This window comes from Oncorhynchus tshawytscha, linkage group LG30 (genome assembly GCF_018296145.1).
Source record: "Oncorhynchus tshawytscha isolate Ot180627B linkage group LG30, Otsh_v2.0, whole genome shotgun sequence".
Lineage (NCBI taxonomy): Eukaryota > Metazoa > Chordata > Actinopteri > Salmoniformes > Salmonidae > Oncorhynchus > Oncorhynchus tshawytscha.
In genome coordinates, this window is record NC_056458.1 from 25,296,305 (window position 1) to 25,309,884 (window position 13,580).

General features: G+C 42.2%; 1 protein-coding gene across 2 annotated transcripts; it reads left to right on the plus strand.

Moving 5' to 3' along the window:
• The first annotated feature begins 2,871 nt into the window (after positions 1–2,871).
• On the plus strand, positions 2,872–12,843 carry LOC112228527 (exonuclease V). 2 transcript variants are annotated; one of them, XM_024393921.2, is made up of 6 exons: positions 2,872–2,995; positions 10,471–10,573; positions 10,686–10,918; positions 11,215–11,322; positions 11,603–11,775; positions 12,039–12,842. In XM_024393921.2, exons 3-6 carry the CDS (start codon positions 10,759–10,761, stop codon positions 12,507–12,509), a joined length of 912 nt encoding a protein of 303 aa, XP_024249689.1. In that variant the 5' UTR covers positions 2,872–2,995; positions 10,471–10,573; positions 10,686–10,758; the 3' UTR covers positions 12,510–12,842. The 2 variants fall into 2 exon arrangements, with proteins under 2 accessions (XP_024249689.1, XP_024249688.1); XM_024393920.2 differs by lacking the exon at positions 2,872–2,995 and adding an exon at positions 3,952–4,757 and having other exon boundaries at positions 12,039–12,843.
• The last annotated feature ends 737 nt before the right edge of the window (positions 12,844–13,580 follow it).

Below are 13,580 nucleotides of genomic sequence, written 5' to 3' on the forward strand. Positions count from 1 at the left end.
AGTGAAAATTATAATTTGGCTGCCCAAAAAATTATTTAACCCCCAACTTTAAAAGCCAAGTTGAATCATAGGGAAAGGGAATACCTAGTCAGTTGCACAACTGAAATGCATTTAACCTACATGTGTCTTCTGCATTTAACCCAACCCCTCTGAAACAGAGGTGTGGGGGGCTGCCTGAATCTGTTTGGGGTTAACTGCCTTGCCCAAGGGCAGAAGAAAGGCAGACTTTTCCACCTTGCTGGCTTCGAACCAGAGACCTTTCGGTTACTGGCCCAACACTTACCCGCTAGGCTACCTGCCGCTTTAGCGCCATATTGAATGTTAGCCTATCAACCATGGCACTATTCTGCAATTCATTGAACACTGCAGAATCAAATCAACACACAGTATATTTACAGTTGAAGTCAGAAGTTTACATACACTTAGGTTGAAGTCATTAAAAGTCATTTTTCAACCACTCCACAAATGTATTGTTAACAAACTATAGTTTGGCAAGTCAGTTAGGTCATGCTACCTTGTGCATGACACAAGTCATTTTTCCAACAATTGTTTACAGACAGATTATTTCACTTATAATTAACTGTCACAATTCCAGTGGGTCAAAAGTTTACATACACTAAGTTGACTGTGCCTTTAAACAGCTTGGAAAATTCCAGAAAATTATGTCATGGCTTTAGAAGCTTCTGATAGGCTACTTGACATCATTTGAGTCAATTGGAGGTGTACCTGTGGATGTATTTCAAGGCCTACCTTCAAACTTTGCCTCTGCTTGACATCATGGGAAAATCAAAAGAAATCAGCCAAGACCTCAGAAAAAAATTTGTAGACCTCCACAAGTATGGTTCATCTTTGGGAGAAATTTCCAAATGCCTGTCCATCTGTACAAACAATAGTACACAAGTATAAACGTCATGGGATTATGCAGCCGAAAAGAGACGCGTTCTGTCTCCTAGAGATGAACGTACTTCGGTGCGAAAAGTGCAAATCAGTCCCAGAACAATTGTAAAGGACCTTGTGAAGATGCTGGAGGAAATGGGTACAAAAGTATCTAAATCCACAGTGAAATGAGTCCTATATCGACATAACCTGAAAGGCCGCTCAGCAAGGAAGAAGCCACTGCTCCAAAACCGTCATAAAAAAGCCAGACTACGGTTTGCAACTGAACATGGGGGGGGCAAAGATCGTACTCTTTCGAGAAATATCCTCTGGTCTGATGAAACAAAAATAGAACTGTTTGGCCATTATGACAATCGTTATGTTTGGAGGAAAAAGGAGGAGGCTTGCAAGCCGAAATAGACCATCCCAATGGTGAAGCACGGGGGTGGCAGCATCATATTGTGGGGGTGCTTTGCTGCAGGAAGGACTGGTGCACTTCACAAAATAGATCATAGGCATCATGAGGTAGGACAATTATGTGGATATATTGAAGCAACGTCTCAAGACATCAGTCAGGAATGATAAAGCTTAAAGCTTGTTCGCAAATGGGTCTTCCAAATGGACAATGATCCCAAGCATACTTCCAAAGTTGTGGCAAAATGGCTTAAGGACAACAAAGTCAAGGTATTGGAGTGGCCATCACAAAGCCCTGACCTCAATCCTACAGAAAATGTGTGGGCAGAACTGAAAAAGCTTGTGCGAGCAAGGAGGCCTACAAACCTGACTCAGTTACACCAGCTCTGTCAGGAGGAATGGGCCAAAAATCACCCAACTTATTGTCGGAAGCTTGTGGAAGGCTACCCGAAACATTTTTCCCAAGTTAAACCATTTAAAGGCAATGCTACCAAATACTAATTGAGTGTATGTAAACTTCTGACCCACTGGGAATGTGACGAAAGAAATAAAAGCTGAAAAAAAAAATTCTCTCAACTATTATTCTGACATTTCACATTCTTAAAATAAAGTGGTGATCCTAACTGACCTAAGACAGGGGATTTTTACTAGGGTTAAATGTCAGGAATTGTGAAAAACTGAGTTTAAATGTATTTGGCTAAGGTGTATGTAAACTTCAAACTTCAACTGTAAATGTTGCCATGTTACAATTATTATTTTTTTTCACCTTTATTTAACCAGGTAGGCCAGTTGATAAAAAGTTCTCATTTACAACTGCGACCTGGCCAAAATAAAGCAAAGCAGTGCGACAAAAACAACCAGAGGTTTTTTTTAAATAAACGTGATTGAATAAAACTTTTTTTTTACTGCAATATAGGCCAACACGTATGCTTCTGTTCTTCACTACACCAATTCCTACATTAGAACATTTCCATTTGAACAAAATAAATATTTTCTATTGAACAATAAGAAACACACATGGTACACTGTGGTCTTGTGATGGTCTTGTAATCTCTATCATCAGCACCTATTACAGTATCATTAACCTTTCACCTCTATATTCTTAGGTTAAGCAACTTACATTAGCACACCTGGATCCAGCAAGAAAGGAAGTGGAAACCAATCAACAGGTGTGTTCAGTAAGGTCACAATCATCCCATATCATTGCATTCAGTCTTCCCATATGAATCCTATATGTTGGGTGAATATGCCCTCCTATGCCTCTTTAGTGTTTTTTGATAAATCAATTTCCTCCCTGTTTCAAGTTGATCAGAATAGACACTGCCATGATGACCAACAGCCATCTCCATCATCTTGCCCAAATAAAAATGTATTTGTCACATGCGCCGATCACAAGCCCTTAACCGACAATGCTCTAAGTTAAGAAAAAAAAGTTAAGTAAAAAATAGAAAATAGAAGTAACAAATAATTGAACAGCAGCAGCAAAATAACAATAGTGGGGCTACCGGTACAGAGGCAATGTGCAGGGGGCACCGGTTCGTGGAGGTAATTGATGGCCTCTTCCTTCCTTATCTCCTCCTTTCTGATGCGCAGCTCCTCCTCTCTCAGGAGCTGGGGTTTGATGAAGTTGCCGAAGATGTTCTTGCTGTCAATCCCCAAGGCAGAAGATTGGCGTGCCTCCCTCGTTGGCTGAGATGAGGAGCTTGTAAGTAATGCCTCAATCATAATGCTTCAACAGTTGCAAAGTAAGGCTTGACTGTTTTTTGGAAAATCTCACTGCGCAGAGATCTTTTCTGCTTGCGGCTGGTTTGGGTTGTGGTGGCAGCCACAAGACTGTTTCTTCTCCAGCTTGAGGCAGTAACATGGACCTGTGGGTCAGTGAGGTGAACTTATATAAAAACCACCTGGAAGCTGTGTTTATTGAGTGGTTTTATATCCTCACTGTCAGACAAGTTATTGGCGCACAATGGCGCTTTAACACACCGAGAGTGTTTTTCGCAAAATAGTATGCAGTACTGTCAAGCCTTCTACGCATACAGGATGACGCATACATTCGATAAATCCAATTATGCACCACACCGAACACACAGCACCTGCCTCTGCAAGGCAAACTCAGCGTTTCATTGGAAATTAATGTATCGCGGGTTTATTAAATGCAAAACACTGTCAGTATGTTCGAAGCGTTAGGTCATTTTGAGCTTCGCCAGACCGAGATTCTGTCAGCAAGCTTGGTTGCCCTCAATCCCCAGATGCGACTGTTTATATGATAATTTTTTTTATAATTCTGTATGCTCCATTACAAATTCTCAGACTGACCTCCGCCATGTTTGCAAGGAGCAAATAACAACATTTCTGGTTACTCTGCAACAGGCCAGTATTTGGAAAGCTACGGAAGTGGCCAATCAAATATAACAAACAGTTTCAGCAGCAGTGCATTACGTCATGGTAATACGCAACATTTGTTTCAGGGGGAATTTGATACAAAATATCCATAGGAAGACTTTCCAAACATGGGTCTGCTATCTCAGGAGTCCGTTCTGGCTAATGATTGCGTACTTGAACTCAGCTCGCCAAACTTGAAAAACGATTAAAAAATAAGTATATAACTACTCAAAATAGACTAAATTAATCTAACTCAAGAAATCTGTCACAAATTGATGTTTTTTGCAGAGGAGATCTTAGTCTCGCAATTTTACATCTAACTAATGTTTGGTGCAGTATTTGTCAATTAAAGAAATTGCATGAAAACGACTCGATTCCCGTTGAATGACAACAGACTTTATTGAAGAGTCCCTACTGTTGACCAATCACCGACGAAGTCCGAAACGAACAAAAACGTCACAAAATGGTCACAAAATGTCGTCCTAGGCAAAAAGCCTGATATGGACAGTGATGGTTCAGAGATGGCAAGAACAGTGGAATCGAGATTCAAAGGGGAGGCATTTATTTGAAGTACTGAGGGAAGTCCGGGAGGACGACATGAAGGGACAGGAGAGGAGGCTAGGCTAATAAGACCTTAAATGTGATAATCACACTTTCCTATTACCAGGAAACTGAAACCATTGCGCATGTATTGCTACAGTGCGAGAGGGACAGAGCAAAACTGCGTTCTAGTATGAGGGGGATACAGGACGTCCGTTTAAAGAGTATATTGAGTAGAATTATATATATAAACCCTATACCTGCCAGCAACGGTGCTGGAAAGCTACGGAAGTAGTGCTGGCAGGTAGGGTTTAGTTTCTCCACACTCCAGTACAGTAAGTGGAGGTAATGCACCATTACGTTGGATGCTAACCGCTGATAAACCCCACCGAAGAAGAAGACGAATATTTGGATGAGGACGCATGCGGTCACCTTTTACAGGAATAATTTTGCAATGAATTCCAACATAACGTCAACGGAACCATCAGACGACTGGGGTGACATAAGTGATGCAGAATTACTCGATGTACAGTCCGAGCATCTCGGTGAGTAACCCTTGATCATGGTTCTCAGTTCTATTACACATAAGTCATTGGACCAAGGCGTTTTCTGCATGGGGAAGTTTTGTTAAAGAGCCCGACTATGGAGCCAGATAGCTGCCATAAGGTTGAACTTACATATCGTTAGGCTCTTAAGAAAATCCATATGTTAATTGTCAGGATCATAAGACAAGCAATGTGTGAAACACAACCATTAAATTAGATCTGTAAACGTATGTTACGACTATGAATTATTTAAAAAAAAAAATCTATATCTAGGCAAGTCAGTTAAGAACAAATTATTATTTTCAATGACGGTCTAGGAACAGTGGGTTAACTGCCTTGTTCAGGGGCAGAACGACAGATTTTTACCTTGTCAGCTTGGGGATTCGATCTTGCAACCTTTTGGTTACTAGTCCAATGCTCTAACCACTACTTGAACATTTACACGTTAAATTCTTACTTTACATCTCCCTTTACTCTGTTACAATTGTTTATATATGTACAAACCTTTGTCAGGAATGTGGCATCTGCAAAGGACAAGAACCGAACGTAGCAAGTTGAAGTTAGCTAGTCAATCAAACCACTCTAGGCCAGATGTTATTTGCTTTGCAGCTTCCGGTTTCATTTCCAAAATAAAAGCCTATAGCTTGTTTTAGAATGTCAATTCATAACAACATTTTACCAGTAGACGGCGTAGTGTAGGCTTGGACCTTAAGCAAATGACTTGTGTGAGAATAATACTATAAAGACACAGAAGAGCCTTGTCTTGAAAGACCCGCCTGAGCTGCAAAATGAAAAGTAAATTATTTAGGCTTATTCAAATATCTAAATATGCCATGCTGTTATTTAATGTCCATATAATTTTAGAATATATTTTTAAAGCTGCATGGGGCTACTTTTGTAATCATGTAGCCTAATGAATCATAAATGTTCCAGTATTTGGGAACACAGACTGTAGGCCTTATATTAGGCATTTTGACTGTTAAATTTGAGAATTCCATTCGGTATGTAAGCTTGTTATTGCCATTTGCGTTGCACAACCCCATCACACTGAGGCTATATCCATATCAATAAATGAGACAAACATTTATTTTAATTTAATCTTGGTTATAACCTGTCCTGAGCTAAATAGCCAAGGGGTCCCAAATGGTCAAGACTATCTATAGCCTATTCTTATTGCCAGATTTGTTTTCCCTATCAGCCACTTCATGTGCTTTTTCAACTATTTTGTTAAAAATGTATTTAGAGGCTATATTTAAGGGGAGGCCTATAAACACAAATAGAGTTCTAAAATTATTCCACAAGACACCAGGACCCAAAATGATAGGCCTTCAACTTGTAGGCATTACAATTTAGGCTATCTTTTTATTTGGATAGGCCTAAATTAAACATTGAATTATTAAAGTTATAGGCTAAAGAACTTGAATTTAGATAATTTTGAATACACACATGGATTTCTATTCTCTTTGATTTAGTTCCTATTGCAACTCAGATGAATTACAGAATGGATGGCCTACTGAACTGAATGGATTAATTTCATTTTCCTATGTTGGAATGATGATTTGCATGCATGTTCTGCACTTTATTTGGCTAGTAGGCAAATAGGCCTACAGTAGGGTATAATGACTATGGTGGGAATAGCCTATACGCAGACTACCTAAGACCACTATGTATTTGGTCACCTACAAACAAGCAAGATTTCTGCCTCTCACAGTTTCCACTTCCTTTCTTGCTGGATCCAGGTGTGCTAATGAAAGCTGCTTAACCTAAGAATATAGAGGTGAAAGGTTAATGATACTGTAATAGGTGCTGATGATAGAGATTACTGGTGCGTTAGGTTGAGCTGTTCCACCATCACAAGACTGCAGTGTACCATGTGTGTTTCTTATTGTTCAATAGAAAATATTTATTTTGTTCAAATGGAAATTGTCTAACATAGGAATTGGTGCAGTGAAGGACAGAAGCATATGTGTTGGCCTATATTGCCTGTTGTATTTGATTTGATCTTATATGCTTAATTTAGAATGATTTATGTAACTTCAGTTGTGATACAAATGTTGGGCTATATGTTTAGATTTTTCATACATTCTAAGGCTGCATGATGTGACTAATGATGATTTTTTTAAAGAAAGGCATGAAAGACATGAGCTTTGCTTCGTTTTTTTTGCGCACGCTGTACAAATTTCATCAGTCTCTCATTCACAATTTGACAAGAACTTGATATTGCCTCAAATTTCCCTGCTGCATCTCCTTTGTGTGGCCATAATGCCCCCTAAAAAAATCCATGCCTTTTGTGGCCATTGTGCCCTTGGGCTGAATATAATAATTATTATTCCCCTCTCCTGGCTGTGTGCCGACGCACCTCTCACTCACGTGATCGGGTCTTTCTCACAAGCTACAAGTGAAGGCCGACACATCAGGGACGCAAGGACGTGCGTCGTTGCCCATTTCCGAGGCGCATAATGTAAGAACTGTCCACATGTAAACTCAGCAAAAAATGAAACAACCATTTTTCAGGACCCTGTCATTCAAAGATAATTCGTGAAAATCCAAGTACCTTCACAGATCTTCATTGTAAAAGGTTTAAACACTGTTTCCCATGCTTGTTCAATGAACCTTAAACAATTAATGAACATGCACCTGTGGAACGGTCGTTAAGACACTAACAGCTTACAGACGGTAGGGAATTAAGGTCACAGTTATGAAAACTTAGGACACTAAAGAGGCCTTTCTACTGACTCTGAAAAACACTAAAAGAAAGATGCCCAGGGTCCCTGCTCATCTACGTGAACGTGCCTTAGGCATGCTGCAAGGAGGCATGAGGACTGCAGATGTGGCCAGGGCAATAAATTGCAATGTTCGTACTGTGAGACGCCTAAGACAGCGCTACAGGGAGACAGGACGGACAGCTGATCGTCCTCGCAGTGGCAGACCATGTGTAACAACACCTGCACAGGATCGGTACATTCGAACATCACACCTGCGGGACAGGTACAGAATGGCAACAACAACTGCCCGAGTTACACAAGGAACGCACAATCCCTCCGTCAGTGCTCAGGCTGTCTGCAATAGGCTAAGAGAGGCTGGACTGAGGGCTTGTAGGCCTGTTGTAAGGCAGGTCCTCACCAGACATCACCGGCAACAACGTTGCCTATGGGCACAACCCCACCGTCATTGGACCAGGCAGGACTGGCAAAGAGTGCTCTTCACTGACGAGTCGCGGTTTTGTCTCACCAGGGGTGATGGTCGGATTCGCATTCATCATCGAAGGAATGACAGTTACACCGAGGCCTGTACTCTGGAGCAGGATCGATTTGGAGGTGGAGGGTCTGTCTGGGGCGGTGTGTCACAGCATCATCGGACTGAGCTTGTTGTCATTGCAGGCAATCTCAACGCTGTGCGTTACAGGGAAGACATCCTCCTCCTTCATGTGGTACCCTTCCTGCAGGCTGATCCTGACATGAGCCTCCAACATGACAATTCCACCAGCCATACTGCTCGTTCTGTGCGTGATTTCCTGCAAGACAGGTATGCCAGTGTTCTGCCATGACCAGCGAAGAGCCCGGATCTCAATCCCATTGAGCACGTCTGGGACCTGTTGGATCGGAGTGTGAGGGCTAGGGCCATTCCCCCCAGAAATGTCTGGGAACTTGCAGGTGCCTTGGTGGAAGAGTAGGGCAACATCTCTGGTGCAGCAAAGGAGGAGATGCACTGCAGTATGTAATGCAGCTGGTGGCCTCACCAGATACTGACTGTTACTTTTGATTTTGACCTGGTCTGGACCTGGTTTGACATGGTCAGGGACAAATTATTCCATTCCATGCCGGCTGGGACACCAGCCGACAACATCAGGTGAAATTGGAGGGCGTCATACCATGCGATTGTGTGAGGACGGTGCCCCACATCAACATACTTTTCAACCAGCACAGGCTTCATAAAATCACAAATAGCAATTATATAAATCACTTACTTTTGAAGATCTTCCTCTGTTTGCAATCCCAAGGGTCCCAGCTACAACATGAATGGTCGTTTTGTTAGATAAAATCATTCTTTATATCCCAAAAGGTTAGTTTAGTTGGCGCCATCGAAATATTGTCAACCATCACACTATTCTTGATTTAATCTTATCTTTACATATACTAAATCATATACAGTATCAGTCAAATGTTTGAACACACCTTCTCATTCAAAGGTTTTTCTTTATTTTTACTATTTTCTACATTGTAGAATAATAGTGAAGAACTCAACTTTGAAATAACACATGGACTCATGTAGTAACCAGAAGTGTTAAAATAAATCAATGTTTTGCTGGTGACACTGTCTGTGATTTATTTAGAATTCAAGGCACACTTAATCAGCATGGTTACCACAGCATTCTGCAGCGATACGCCATCCCATCTGGTTTGCGCTTAGTCCCACTTTAATTTGTTTCTCAACAGGACAATGACCCAACACACCTCCAGGCTGTGTAAGGGCTATTTGACCAATAAGAAGAATGATGACTTGGCCTACACAATCACCCTACCTCAACCCAATTGAGATGGTTTGGGATGAGTTTGATGGCAGAGTGAAGAAAAAGCAGTGCTCAGCCTATGTGGGAACCCCTTCAAGCCTGTTGGAAAAGCATTCCAGGTGAAGTGCTCATGAAGCTGGTTGAGAGAATGCCAAGAGTGTGCAAAGCTGTCATCAAGGGTGGCTAATTTGAAGAATCTCAAATATATAAATATTTTTTGTTTACTACATGATTTCATGTGTGTCACTTCATAATGTTGATGTCTTCACTATTTACAATGTTGAAAATAGTCGTTTATTTAAATACCCTGGAAAGAGTAGGCATGTCCAAACATTTTGACTGGTAATGTATGTGTGACATTTGTTTTGATTTAGAATGGACCGTTATCATGCACCTGTCTCGTTACAGGGGCAGTGGAAAAAAATACATGTCGTCTTTGCACTTAAATAGCGAATGGAGGAGGTTTTTCCCGTGGTTCATTTTCATGCCAGCCAGGTACACTATACTCATGTTGTAAGGAGAAGCAGTGTTTTTAATATTAGGAAAGTTGAGAAATAAATATAGTAGGCCTAGTCTATAGAAAGCTGATGGGATCCTCTTTTTAATAGAGTCCATCACTCTGTTTTCTCACGCAGTTGCATTGCCTGTAGAAATATTGTGTAACGTGAACTTATGCTCTCATGAAGTGTTAGATTTGATTTTAGACGACGTTTGCGCTGATGTCAGAGTAATTCGAGAGTCAATGGAGTGCTGAGTACCAGGCAGTTTATAAGTTTGGTAGGCTACCAATGACCATCAGCAGCATCAGAGCTTGGAGAAGCCTAATTACCATGACTAAACCGTCACGTGACCGCTGGTGTGGTGGTAATGCGGTCACATTAACAGCCCTACCCACAGCAACAACTCCTCCCCCATAATATACATAATACATACATTTTGCCTGTCACATGGAACTCTATTGGTGATGTCACCAGCCAAGCTGAAACACCCGTCTACGCAAACAGGCTGATTAGAAGCTCCTATGTAGATTGTATTTTCAACCAGCAACTATCACATCACATTTTTTCACACTTTCACAGTGTTCGTTTCATCAGCTGTTGTACAATATGATACAAAACAGAATTTTTACTGCACTGGGCCTTTTAGCACTTCTTACTTCACAAGGGTGCAGTTTCTACAACTCTTTCATGTGACCACCTCTAGCCCCTCCTGACCGGTCCAGTCCGACTCTCGGTGGGAATGTTGGTGATGATGGTCAGTCCCTTGAAACAACAGAGAAGAGGATCGATTACCTTATTAAAAAATGGTAAACCCATTCAAGCATACTCAATTCAACCCAGAAAACAGTCAACATTTTCCCTGTCAGTCTATCCTTTTGATCAGCAACAACGCATTGTGTGTGTGTCTGTGTGTATCAGGCCTAACCTCGCTGCCCTGTTCGAGAGGGTGAAGAACCGGAGCGCTGCCTTGTCTGTCCCTAACCAGAGCCCAATGGGGAGATTCCTTAAACGTCACCTCAGCGTTACACAGCTATGTGAGCAGTCTTGGTGTGAGATCAAAATGGCCTATGGGTTCATTAAGCCTAAAGTAAGGATGCTAGAGATGCAAAATACAGAAGTGACAACTGGGGCCAGTATTTATCTCGCCAGAGGTAAGCAGCACGTTGCGCTTATGATGTGATTCCATATCTCTTCCCATACGACTGTTGTGCCCTACATTAGAAAATAAGGTTATATTACCATAACCATTCTAAACTAGGCCCACCTCATGAACCAATGCTGAGTTAGAGAAGAGCATTGGCACATAGAATACTTTCATGTTAGTAATTTTGTAACCTACACATGCATCCACAGGGATTTATGCTATCGTTGATCTTTGCTTTCCATATAAATGTTATGGAGGAAACTAGTTATAACCCATGTCCTGACCTTGTATCTCTGTGTCCAGAACTGGAGGTGAAACCAAATGTTGTGACTGTGGCTGCTGTCACCAGGGAGGACAGGGAGGCTCTGAAGCTAATCAACATGCTACAGATGGTCCCAGCTTTAGAGGCAGGTATGGTGGTACATTACTTGTATTTATTGAACCCTTATTTTACCAGGTAAGTTGACGGAACACATTCTCATTTACAGCAACAACCTGGGGAATAGTTACAGGGGAAAGGAGGGGGGATGAATGAAGCTTGGGATGATTAGGTTACATTGCATATCCATGTTTTTTTTCAAAATGCCTGAATCCTGACAATCTGCCCAATCTTGAGCCCTCTGAAGAGGGAAATGTAAAATAACATTACCACAGGAGACCGCTGTCACAGAGTTGCATGTGTGTGTCCCAGGCCAGCTTGTGCGGGAGTTCCCAGTGTTTGGTGTGTTGGAAGGGATGTTCTTCATGGGTGTGGTTGATGAGCTGTATCGTAGTGACTCTGGGGAACTGGTCCTGAGTGAACTGAAGACCCGCAGTCACAACTCTCTGCCCCGCCCAGCCCAGACCAAGGGACACGCTCTACAGGTACACTACAGACAGTCAAACACTCTTATATTTCTCTCTGACCTCCCCTCACTTTCTGGTCTCTGACATTTCTCTGTAACCTCTCTCTCTGGTCTCTCTATCTGTGTTTTCTGACCTCTATCTGGCTTTGACCTCCCTCTGAGCCCTCTCTCTGGTCTCCTTGATTTCTCCATGTGGAGTCTGACCCCTATATGATCTATCTCTTTGATCCATCTCTCTATGACCTGTACCTCTGCCTCTCTCTCTCACTCTCTCTCTCTCAGGTGTGTATGTACAAGCTCTTGTTTGATTCCATGGTAAAGGGTTCTGTGAAGAGGGACCATCTCCTCCACAACCTTCAGCTGGATCCTAATCGGGTCCTTGGATCGGACCTCCAGACCCACACCCAGTCACTGGGCCTCCAGGCAGTCACGTTCAGAGAGCTCCTTGACCACCTACTGGTCGTCCTTACCTGTTCTAACCTACATGCTATCGACAAGCTACGCCTGGAGAATAGCCACCAGAGCTCCGGAAAGCTCATTGGCACCAGGGAGGTAGCGTTTGAGGAAGCCCAGCTTAGGACTAATATCAGGGGCTACCTAGCTTACTGGAGGGGCGAGAGGGTGCCCCAGGGAGTGGAAGTGGAGGAGGCCTGGAAGTGCAGGATGTGTCGCTATGAGGAGACCTGTAACTGGAGGAGGGATAGATCACAAAGGCTAATGATGGTGAATAAGAGCCAATTTGGAGTGTCCTAAGTCAGATGATCCCAAGCCGAACGGTTAGAATTTGAATGGGTCGAAATTGGGAGTCGAATACCGGTAGTTCTCCTGAATTAAATAGCCCTAAACATACAGAACCCCAGGCATGTCTCCTGTAATGATGTTCTGGGTGTAGTGTGAAGTTCAGGAAGGTTCTATCTGTATCATTGAAGGTGAAGGTGTAAGCCAATGCAGGTTAAGCAATATTAAAGTCAGGTTTGTTTAGAGCTAAAGTGCCTTCAGAAAGTACACACCCCTTGACTTTTTCCACATTCTGTTACAGCCTTTCAAATGGATTCAATTGAGATATTGTGTCACTGATCTATACACAATACCCCATAATGCCAAAAAAGAAAAGCTGAAATGTCTTGAGTCAATAAGTATTCAACCCTTTTTATGGCCTAAATAAATTCAGGAGTAAACATGTGCTTAATATGTTACATAAATTGCATGGACTCACTCTGTGTACAATAGTGTTTAACATGATTTTAAAAAGTATTATTCCATCTCTGTACACCAGTGATTCCCAACCAGAGGTACTAGGACCCCTGGGGGTACTTGGCCGATCCACAGGGCGTACTTGAGAAGACACACCTGAGACCATAGGCTTACTGGTAAAAATGCACATGAGGGGGTACTTCAGGGGTACTCCGGGCAGAGCAAAATTTAGTTGGTGGTACAGTAACCCGAAAAAGATTTGGAACCACTGCTGTACACCCCACATACAAATACCTGTAAGGTCCCTCAGTCGAGGAGTGAATTTCAAGCACAGATTCAACCACAATGACCAGGGAGGTTTTCTAATAGTTTGCAAAGTGGACCTATTGGTAGATTGGTAAAAAAGAAAGAGCATGCATTGAATATCCATTTGAGCATGGTGCAGTTATTAATTACACTTTGGATGGTGAATCAATACACCCAGTCACCTCAAAGCTACAGGCACCCTTCCCAACGCAGTTGCCATAGAGGAAGGAAACCGCTCAGGGATTTCACCATAAGGCCAATGGTGACTTTAAAACAGTTAGAGTTTAATGACTGTGATAGGAGTTAACTGAGGATGGATCAACA

Excerpts from the sequence above, each read along its gene's own strand:
- LOC112228527 (XM_024393920.2), top strand. The coding sequence starts at position 4,625 with ATGAGGACGCATGCGGTCACCTTTTACAGGAATAATTTTGCAATGAAT. Across the intron at positions 10,574-10,685 it reads GATTACCTTATTAAAAAATG|GCCTAACCTCGCTGCCCTGT; the intron begins GTAAACCCATTC and ends TGTGTGTATCAG. Across the intron at positions 10,919-11,214 it reads CAGTATTTATCTCGCCAGAG|AACTGGAGGTGAAACCAAAT; the intron begins GTAAGCAGCACG and ends CTCTGTGTCCAG.